Raw genomic sequence first — 11,271 nt, 5'->3', positions numbered from 1 at the left:
CAGTAAATCCTGGCTGCTGGTCACTTTATGGGTCTGCAGTATCTTTATGAGCTGTAACACTCACAGCAAAGGTCTGCAGCTTCACTTACGAAGTTAGCGAGACCACGAACACAGCGGGAGAAAAAAAAAAACAACTCTGGACGCGCCACCTTTAAGAAGTTTTAACATAGGGAAGGTCAGCAGCTGTGTTCTTGAAGCCAGTGAGACCAGAATCCCACCAGAAGGAAGAAACTCAGGACACATCTGAACAGCTGAAGGAACAAACCTCCATACACACCATCTTTAAGAACTGTAACACTCACCATCAGGGTCTGCAGCTTAATTTTTGAAGTCATCGAGACCAAGAACCTACAGGAAGGAACCAATTCCAGACACAGTAGCACATGACAATTAAAATTTTTTTCTTGGAAAAATTAAATTTCAAGATCTGTATTCCTATGGACCCAATTATTAATGTTCTCCTTTAATTTGACTGCCTTGTTCAATCTCAAAATCTGGGGAAGTCCATGGTCTGTGGTGATCTAATCACCTGCCCTTTGCAGTCACAAATGCAGCTACTGCTGATGAAGAACCACTGTTTTCTGTGTTGAAGGTCTCTGAGGTCTTGTACCACAGAAGTGACTGCACCCAGAGGCCATCATTTTCAATTGAAATAATGGTTTATTCTGTTGTAACTCATGCTTAAATCATATTCTGCATGACAGATGAGTAGCCTCCTTGCTGCTGAAGGGTTGTGCAGAGTTCAGACCTCTGGAAGGCATCTGGGGTATTGGAAGAGAAGAGGGGAATGAGATACCACCGTCGTTCTCACGATAACTTTGGTCTGAGCCAAGAGTGTGGACTCGGGTAACCACAACACAGTAATCTCTGGTCCATCCCCATCTCCTTTTCAGGCTTCAGTTTCCAGTATCCATGTGGGACCACTTGGCTAACAGTCTCAGTGAGTAAAAACAGTTTAAAATCTCATAAGAAGGTGTCAGATGGGGAAGTCCTGTAGGTCTGTAAGGCTGCAAAGAGAGCCTTGCAGGTTTTAGAACACAAATCAGAATGTTTTAGAAGTGGGCTGGAGGATGGGATCTTGCAGAAAGAACTGCAGCGTTCTGTGGCCTCGCCATTTCCACACCACAGTACTGTAATGCAGGTGTCAGGTATGAAAACATGGACTAGCTCTCCTAACTTCGCCCACATCTCCTCATCCTCAAAACGCTCCCCCTTCTCTCTCTCTCCACCTAAGCTAGTCCCACAATTTCAAAGAGTATTTAACAGCTTTGGCCATTTTTCAAGCATATTTAAAACCAGCTCTTGGTAATTCTTGCCTGTTTTACTATGGGTAGACAAACTGAAAACAATTTAAAAGTAGGCCAATCACATTGCCTTGAAGAATCTAGATCTTGTTCCCTTGTTGTCAAGCTCCCCAGTGATTTGGCGGCCAGCCAGGAGAGAAAAATCTGTGGTGGTGGTAGTGAAAGCGAAACACTGTTGCAAAGGTAGATCTACAGCTGAAGAAAGGCAGGTGACACCTTTTAAATGCTTCCTTTTTTGAAGAATTCATACCTTGTCTCTCTATTATCAGCATAGATAATGAATTAGAAAACCAAATTTTATCTTAATTTCCCACCAAATGACATGTTTAGGAGGTCATTCATAATGACCTGTAATAGACATGTTAATGATTTGTGGGTTTGATTTCTGGTTGGGGAAAAATGCCATGTTTAAATTTCTCTGTAAATATAAGCATTCTTAAGAATTTGCACTAATTTGGGCCGGGCACAGTGACTTATGCCTGTAATCCCAGCACTTTGGGAGGCTGAGGCAGGCAGGTTACCCGAGGTTAGGAGTTCGAGACCAGCCTGGCCAACATGGCAAAACTCTGTCTCTACTAAAAATACAAACATTAACCGGGCGTAGTGGTGCGTGCCTATAATTCCAGCTACTCAGGAGGCTGAGACAGGAGAATCACTTGAACCCAGGAGGTGGAGGTTGCAGTGAGCCGAGATCAAGCCCCTGCACCCTGGCCTGGGCAACAGAGCGAGACTCTATCTCAAGAAAAAAAGAAAAAGAATTTGCACTGATTTAGAAAAGTGACTTTCTTGAAGCGGTTTTAGGTGTAGGGACAATTTTCAAAATTTGAAGATCCTTTCTGAGGTTTCTTGAAGGAAAACTAGTAATCCCAAATGGTATGGAAACCGAGTCAGTGGAATCGGCAGCGAGCTGTGGGGAGGGCCCCTTTCACAGGCAGGTGACGGCTGCAGTCTCACAGAGCCCGGCAGCCAGCAGAACGCCATGGCTGGGATTTAATGCCTTGTGGTCACCATCCTGAATTTCTTCAGAATTTGTCTGTGAATTTGTGTTTTTTAAGTAAACTCCAGTGGGACATCTGAGCGTGTAGGAGGATGGAGGGGGCTTAGAGTTTCCTCACCTGCCCAGGACAGGACGGGCTCCGGCTGCCCACTCTCTGTCCCTGGTGGCCCTGGAAGCCTGAGTGTGGCTGTCACGTGCTCCGCTCTGCCCTTCTCAGGGGGCTTGGGCTCAAGTGAGGGGAAGGTCATATGCTCAGCATGCGACTCATCAAGGGTCTTCCTGCTCAACCCCAATCCAGGTCTCCAACACATCCCAACCAGAAGGTTGCAATCCCTTGGGTTCGCCCATTTGCAGTAAGGTGGGGTGGTGCCCTGGGGAAGGAGAGATTGATTTCCCAGCCCCAGGCCAGGACCTGCGTTTTTATTTTGCACTGATCCCCACAAATTATTTAACCCCGTTGGCACAGGTTGAGCAAGGACGAAGAGGGAAAGAGGCTGCTTAGATGGGCATGAAACCCACATGTGTGACTGCACCGTCTGTGGATTCCAGAGCCCAACTGTCAGTTGCAAGGAGACTCTGTCCAGGGATGGAGTGCAGTGTTGAGGGTGACCTTGTCAGAGGAAGTGTGCATTTCCTAGGAGAACTGTTTTAAAATGAACAAGACTCTTAAACTTAAAAAGGCACATTTTAAAAATTAGACACACTATTTTTGGATGCTCTAAAATCTGTGTCTGAATTCTTTCCACTAATTTTGACGCATACTTCCATCATTTTAAGAATGTGAACTCATTGTGCTGTACCTCAACACCACCATACACACATACATATGGAGATACATAAATGTGTACATACATACGAAGGCCTGGAGCTGGCCTGTGGGAGATACAAAATGAGTTAGAGACTTTTCCCTGAAAGAACTTACACTCTTGTAGAAAGAGTAGTTCTCAAGGGATAATCTCTACCCCCAAAGTTCTCTAACTGCCTAAAGTATGTCATGGAATTTTGCTAAGATACTTTTGATGACTATCTCCTTTATTCATGTCTCTCTGAGAAAAAGTATTTACAGAAATTGAGACCTTTATTGACCTGGATATCGCAGGAGTTTAGCTCTGCTTTTATTAGGCAGATGTGAAAACAAATGATAAAAAAAAATTGTTGGAAGAAGATTGAGGGATATTTAGTAAATTTTGAGGAAGAAAAGGTCATTAAAGTCTTCTATAACAGACTAAATCTACATATTAAAAAATGAAGCAATTATTGAGGAATTTTGGCAGATACTACAAAAACATCTTCAGTCCAAATAAGAGATTTGTAGGATTTCTTTTTGTACTTTATCTAAATGTCCCAGATCTCCCTTTGGCTTTTCATGTATAGATGCAGCCTTAAAATAAAGATTTAGAACCACTTAGGACCTAGACCCTTCACCCAAAGAAAGGTGGACTTCCCTCTGCTGGAGCCAGATAAGTCACTCACTAAAAGAATAAAGAAATGCATTTTTCGTATTAATGTAATCAGACAGTCTTGGTTCTCCAGGCCTCAATAGGTGAATTTACAAGTACCTGACAATGTAATTTGCAAAAACGTACAAACCCTTACGTGGATTAATGAATGTTTGATTTCCGAGCATGGCTTGTAGAATCAGCCTTGGAGTCTCAGATTCTACTGAGGGCCCGTACAGTGTTCTGTATGTAAATACCTGTATGGTCAGTATCATAAAGAAATTCTAACTGGCAATAAAAAGAGGCAAACAGTGGCAGTAGCTCAGCAGAGATTTTTATAGACACCTCCACCCCCTCCTTGGCATTTAGTAATCTTCAAAAAGTTGAAAGAAAGAGAAGTTTAATTTAGAGGGGACTTTTGCTCTGCTTAGCTGGGGTTCACACGCCCAGCATGAAATAATAATGCATCCAACTGTCCATCTTAGAATAAGTAACCTCTGTGTCACCTCCTTTGCTGGTGGAAACTGCAAACAGTGGGTGAGAAAGGTATGACTACCAGAAAAAGCTGAGGGATCTCTGTGACCTTCAGGTGATTATGTTTATGCTAATGCAGAGAGCACAGAAACCCAAACTCTCTATCCGAAGAACCCCATTCATACAAAATGCATTGGTCATTAACCAGGGAATCTTAAGCACTGTACTTTGGAGGGATCGCTGATGCATGGGAGGAAGTGGAGCTGCTTTGCCTGGGATGAGCAATTTATATTTGCAATTCTGTTCCTTTCTCAATCTGCCCTGGCCGTCAAATCCTCTTTGCAAAGGGTAAGGCTCCAGAAAGGAGTATATACTCTCGGGATTGAAAATAGTGTATTCGTTTCTTAAAATGACTTACTTGGAAGAGTCAACTCCAAAAAGAGGGAACAATTCAAAACTCTGTGCAAGAGTGAACATCTGTTTTACTTTCAGTGTCACTAAGAGATGCTGAGCCAGGTTTCCCTTGGTGAATGAAAATCTGTTGTACCAAATTAAAAAAAAAATTGCAAAACAAAAATGAACTTGCTATGAGGAGTGCGACGACAGTCATTGGTGATCGTTGTTCAGGGACTCAGCTTAAGCTGTGTGGAGAGAGTGGAGTGTGGGAGGCTCGGTCCTCAGGAGGGCACTGAAGAAAGGAATGTCGTGCTCAGGCGGTCACCCCTTTCAGCTCTGTCGGTCACAGTCCCTCCAGAGCAGAGGGATCTGCAGGCAACCCTCTGGGTTTCGGATGTGAGATCAACCCTGGGACCAATGGTATTGAGTGAACAAATGCCCTCTGACAACGAGGTCTTATGACAATGAATAAGTTGTATCCAAGTGTACCATCCAATCTCCTAATCAGTATTTTGATGTCTTCACCATTTATAACCTATCCTTTCCATAATAGATTCAAATCAGGGATTCTTGTATTTGCAGATAATTAACTCCTGTTATATGGCTATTTTAAATTTTATATTATGATCCCTTTAAAATCAGTTATCATACTTTTAAAATTATTTGTGAACAAATCATAATTACAAAACAGATGTATCTGAGATGATTCCACCCCTTGCTAAGCTAGAAGTCAATCAGGATTATGATAAAAGAATGGTGTGGATAAAGAAGCTTGGAAGGCCAAAGGGATTACACTAGCTGCAGACCCATCGGCCATTCAGAAAACAGATTGCATATGGCAGTCTCAGCACAAAGGAGATTCAGGCTTCCCTAGGTAACATACAAGCCACTGCTGGCTCCCTGTGGTCTTTAGTCACAGGTAGAGTTTCATAAAACATTCACGTGAGCTACCCTTTAGATGCTCTGTCAGTGGCCTCGTGAGGGATATCAACCTCTGTGTTCAGGAAGCTCCACAAATGATTTACAGGCCTGGGTGAGAACCACTGGTATAAGCCATGGTCTGTGTGAAAATTTGGAAACTGTGCCACTATGTTTGTGCCATATTTCGTGATTATGCTACCATGGACTAAAGGAAGCACTATATATGTAAACATCTTGCTTTGTAAGCTCTTCAGAACCCAATCATTTAGTTCAGCTCCAAACATTCATCCAGTGGTACCAAGGACAGAGTTAGGGTCAGTGCACAGTGGCCACCTTTAGCCAGTGTGCAAGAGAATGTGAACTGCACAGAAAGGGACAGAGGGGCAGGAATATGAATTGAGTTGGCTTGGGGCAGGTCGCTATTATAGACACATTAAATAATATTAAATAATATTAGATTAAATACAGCTTAGGCTGGACATTGTGGCTCATGCCTAAAATCCCAGCACTTTGGGAGGCCAATGCAGGAGGACCACTTGAGGCCGAGAGTTCAAGACCAGTATGGGCAATGGAGTGAGATTATTTCTGTACCAAAAAAAAAAAAAAAGAAATTAGTTGAGTGTAGTGGCTTCTTCTGTAGTCTCAGCTACTCAGAAGGCTGAAGTAGGAGGATTTCTTGAGCCCAGGAGATCAAGGCTGCAGTGAGCAATGATCACACTACTGCACTCTAGCCGGGGCAACAGAGTGAGATACTGTCTCTCAAAAAGAGAAATTAAATTTTTTATTAAATAACAATAATCAAGAGAAATAGCACTTATGTGGCAAGCATGCACTGTTTCAAGAAAGTTACATACATATTAGCTCATTTAATCTTCACAACAGCAGTGCTGTGAGAGGGGTACTATTATTATCCCTGACTTTTACAAGGTGATGCATGAAGTTGGAAAACAAGCCAGAGTTCACATTCTCAGTTAAGTGGTAGTGCTAAATTTAAACCCAGGCAGAGTTTAATTTTTTTTTAAGAGTTCTTGGTTTTAACCCTTACACCAAACGGCTTTTAATATCTAAATTGGAATTGAGGTAGAATTTGCCAATACGCTAAAAATTTAAAGATATCTCAAAGGTTTATGTTAAACAACAGTGAGTAGTCAAGTGGATGCCAGTACCTATCTTAAAGGAATTATATCACTGCTGAACTAAAAGCCAGACCTCTATTTCTACTGAAAAAGAAATGTGAATGAAATGACAGCATAAACTGATGAACCAGCAGCACAGCCTATGTCCCGTAGAGCTCGTAGTTGCTGCCTCAAAAGCATAGACTGCTAACTTCAGAACAGACTTCAGAGAGCTTTCCTGGAATTCCTTGGTCTCAGAGATGTAACATGTTTCCTAGGCTCCTGGTCAGGAGAAACCCACCCAACCCGTTCAAGTTTGTGTTTTCATATCTGTGCTCATGAAAATATCCAACGTCAAATTCTCTGCAAATGTTCAGCTAAGTGTTGCTTCAAATCTCTCTGAAACCCTTAGCCAACATCATTTATTCATTCTGACTTCCTGATTCCCCCTCTGGCTCTGAGAAGGCGCCTGATTCCAGAATTGCCTTCTAGACAGACGGATTAGTTTATGGTCCTACAAGGTTATGCGTGATACATGTGTTTGGGGAAAATGGAGATGCACATTAAGAAGAAACATTACTTTTGGATCCAGGCAGGAGAGCATACATAATCTCCTCTAGAGCCTGTGAAAGACTTCATTTTACACATGAAATTGTGTGGAATTGCCCTGGACTGCACTGAACGTGGTTTTTGAGAATTAACCAGCCTCAGAACAAGCTGCTGGGCACCAGCTAGGCCTCAAAGCAACAAAGAATAAATGTAAGCAAATGTAATCTGTGTAAAGTTGAGGGGAACAAATGCACAATCTTGTTGACACAGTGCCTGTGTGAGACCGATCCTAAACATTACGATGGCGTGCATTAGAAACAGAGTCAAAAAGTGGGCTTAGTATGCATGAAAGAAACATGAGACAGAAGGGCTTGGCATGGTATAGAAATTTTTTAGAATGAAGGTATTCATTTTTTAATTGCTTAAAAGGGCTTTTCTATTTTTCTGTGCATTGTAAAAACTCTCTTTTCATAGTCTGGTATAAAAACCCATGCTTGGCAAGTATGGGAAAACAACCAAATTTTTTTAAAATTGTGCACTTTTAGCCATTTGAGTGTTTACCTAATCTGAATATTTGACCAAAAACATCACTTTGAAACCTCATAAGCTCTTTGAAGTACGTAAATTTCTGCCGAGAATTTTAGGGCAAAATGGGACTTGGGTATATAAGAAAGAACAGAGATTTGAAAGGTTTGCACTGCACAAGCCATCTCCCAGCTTAAAATGCCGTGCTTTTAAGCATAATAGGTAAATCACATATAAAAAATTTAGAAGAAAGGTCTTCTGTACATTCTGAGGAAATGATTGGCATCTTATGATGGGTCATCTTATCCTTGTTATTAAATGACAGCAATCATTAAAATGCCAAACATATTTTGACAGAATTCACTTTATAAAATGTCAGCAAGTCTGTGTTTTTATTAGTTTGTTCCAAATCAATTTAGAAATTTCAATAGAATGCTTGTAAGTATTCCCCAAGCAATGTCCATTCCTGACTTTCTGCACAAAAATATTACAAATTAATCAGATTTTCAGATTTCCGCATAATGGCTTTGCACATTTATTGCTTAATCCTATTATAAAATGCTGTTATGATTGACACATCGTGGTAGAGATAGAAGTCAATTGAATAATATGTAGCAGTCAATTTTATTTGTAGCTTAATGTGCTGAAGTATTTTTCCCTGTTTCCATTATTTATAAGTCTGTCCCTTTGGAGAATATATAGGAGAATTTGTTTTAAATGAGCCAATAATACCTTCTTTAAAATTTATAAGTGTGACAGAGTCATATCTTTTTTTCTGGGTTGTCCATGGCATGCCGGTAAACAGGGTTTGAATTGTCTTCCGCTTGTTATTCATAGGACAAACATCAGGAAAGAGGATCTTGTTAAGATTTGCTTGGAATTGGATTTCAACCACCCATTAGAAAACTCCAAGGAAACAAAGCTACCAAGTAGAAATTCTCAAAAATTGCCACTGGTTTTATTTGTTTGTTTGTGTATTTATTGTTTCTACCACTATCTTACCTGCTACAGTTTGTCCTGAAACAAAGCACAGAAGCACACAAAGAGAAATGACCATGTTAAAAGAGTTTGAAGGATTTGCTCTTGGGTGGAATTTCATTTTTTCTGCCTTGCCGTCCAGTAGGATTCCAGTAAAGGAAGCAAGCTGTGTTCTGTGCTTAGCATGGTGGAGCTCCCTGGAGCTATTGTGGGACTCCTAGTGTTTCAGTTAGCACCTGGGACACTTGCTTAGGGAGAGCCATATTCTTTTTAGGACATTGTGTAAGGTGATATGGAAAAAGGCTTTGTTTTCAGGAAAGCGGTGTCATAAGATTCAGTGTTCAAAGAGTATGGAAGAAGGGCTTAGGAGTATGGAGGAGATGGGGAAAGCCATATTAGGGGAAAATATTGATGGACTTGGTCATATCTGAGATCACACTTCGTTTAATTTTAGGATACTAGATTAGCTGTGGCTCGCTTGTACTTAAAGGGTGTAGTTTCCCACACATATGGCACACTGGCGTACTCTATGCACACTGACTGTGCTACATTCCCTGCTGTTCTGTTCTTCTGCCTCTTGATGAACTTGGCCATCCTGAATGTCTCTCATCATTATTTATGCAGTTGATAAGTGATTTGAGCACTGGAGATATTGATAAACCACTCTGTCATATCATCTATGCCTTAACGTTATGTGACATCATAGGAAAATGGGGTCGTGTGCAGTTCCCAGGCTGGATCATATATTAAGGGAGCATTTCTTTTTTGAATTCCAGGGGCCAGAGGAAACCCGGCACTATCAGACCCAGGCACTCCTGACCAACACCAGGCCAGTCAGACCCACCCACCATTTCCAGTTGGGCCACAGGTCAGTATCTCTCAACTGCTTTCCATTAGGCTGCATTTAGGATGGTTTAACCATATAATTAACCAAATAAATAATAATGAGTTAAGTCCAATTAACTCCAACAGAGCAAAGATGGTAATAAATTTTCGTATGAAAACCTGTATGACTACATTATTTATTAAATACCATCAAGAAAATATGCGTTTGCAAAGCTATTCTCTCTTCTTAAAGGAAAAGTTGGCTTTAATCATGTGGAAACACTTTTTTTTTTAACTTAAAACCCACTACAGTTGTGCTGTTGGTTACCATGCAGTTTTCTGGAAAGTAAAACTTTAATGACTGGAGTGTGAAGAAAATTAAGTTATTTCAACCTTACTATAGCCATTTTTGAAATACAAGATGTGATTTAATATAAAAGAGTTAATGCAATTTTAATGCAAGTTCAGCTTATTGGGTTTGACAATATTGTACATCACACATAGCTCTTGCATTAATAAAGAAATACAATCATTATTTTTTAAAGTCCAATATTTGTTTTTTGGCAGCCTGATGTGGGCTATATGGAGATGTAGAACACAATTATAAAAGGCTGGGCTTTTTTTTTTTGCCTTTTTACCTCTATCATTTAGTGTGAAGCTTTCAGAGTTCATCTTGCTTTTATGGAAAGAGAAGCTGAGACTTGGGCCTTTCTCTCCCTTTTGTTGTCATTGTTGCTCCTGGAAGTTAATGACTTTCAGCACATTGAGGGCTCACGCAAGTTTAGAGTGAGGGTTGGTCTTGACATTCTTATTCCACTAGCCACCGAGACTCCCTGTGGCCTCAGATCCCATAGTCCATCTTGGAGCACAGATCGCTCCGTGCCTATGGACAGAAAGCCTGGGCAAATGTATGCTGGCTTATGGAAGCCTAGAGAGTTTTCCTGGGACTCTCAGGAACAGGATTTTTGGTGTCATACTCTTTATAATTTTATGCTTGTAACATCATGTGTGTGTTCGTGTAATTATGTGTGTCTGCGTGTATGCATGCCTGCACACCTGCCTGTGAACATACTGGGGGTAACACACTCTAATGCCTTCAGGTTGGGTAGGCAGCCCTACAGGCCCAGGTCAGTGAGGAGTGGTGGCCCTGTGACAAACTGGAGAGTGCATGCCCTGCCTTGAGCCCACAAATCCTATTTTTAAAATGCTGCAGGCCAAACCCCCCAAATCTGTGACCCATATATAGTCTGAAAACTACTCATTTGCCTTCCCTCTTACCATAATATCACTATTGGCAGTGATGTAACACCGGGAATCTGAGGGCCAGCATGTAATTTTGTATTCATTCCCGAAGTATATTTATTTTGCTCATTAGAATAACTGTAATTTTTTAAAAAGGGAAGCACGGTTACTTGGTGTGAATTTAGCGAAGTGCACAAATACATTAGGAACAAGGCCTGCGGGGTCTAAAGCAGCAGTTCTAAACTCAGCTGTGCAGAATCCTAGGGCTCTGCAGAGTCTTCCCCCAAAGGGTCCTGAAAGGAACACTGCAGGGAATGGCCAAAGTGTGGACTTAGCCCTCTCCACACCACCCCTCATTCTTCAGATAAAGCAGCCCCACTTCTCTAAATCTGTTCTTTGTATTGGAGGGGATACAAGAAAGGGGTAAAACACGGGCTCTGGAGCAGCCTTCCTGGGCTTGAACTTGAACCCCTTCTCAACTAGACATGGGACTTGCGCAAGTTACT

The 11,271-nt window shown here is 41.4% G+C and overlaps 1 protein-coding gene across 2 annotated transcripts in view; it reads left to right on the top strand.

The window, feature by feature from the left end:
• POU6F2 (POU class 6 homeobox 2) overlaps nt 1-11,271 on the top strand; it is a 500,852-nt gene that overhangs the window by 218,253 nt on the left and 271,328 nt on the right. For both annotated transcript variants that reach the window (XM_011972725.1, XM_011972721.1), the window contains exon 4: nt 9,475-9,566. In XM_011972725.1, the coding sequence (XP_011828115.1) occupies nt 9,475-9,566 (92 nt within the window). The remainder of the gene's footprint in view (nt 1-9,474; nt 9,567-11,271) is intronic.

This window comes from Mandrillus leucophaeus, unplaced genomic scaffold (genome assembly GCF_000951045.1).
Source record: "Mandrillus leucophaeus isolate KB7577 unplaced genomic scaffold, Mleu.le_1.0 Scaffold100, whole genome shotgun sequence".
NCBI classification, from domain to species: Eukaryota; Metazoa; Chordata; class Mammalia; order Primates; family Cercopithecidae; genus Mandrillus; species Mandrillus leucophaeus.
This window is presented reverse-complemented; position numbering and strand designations above follow the sequence as displayed.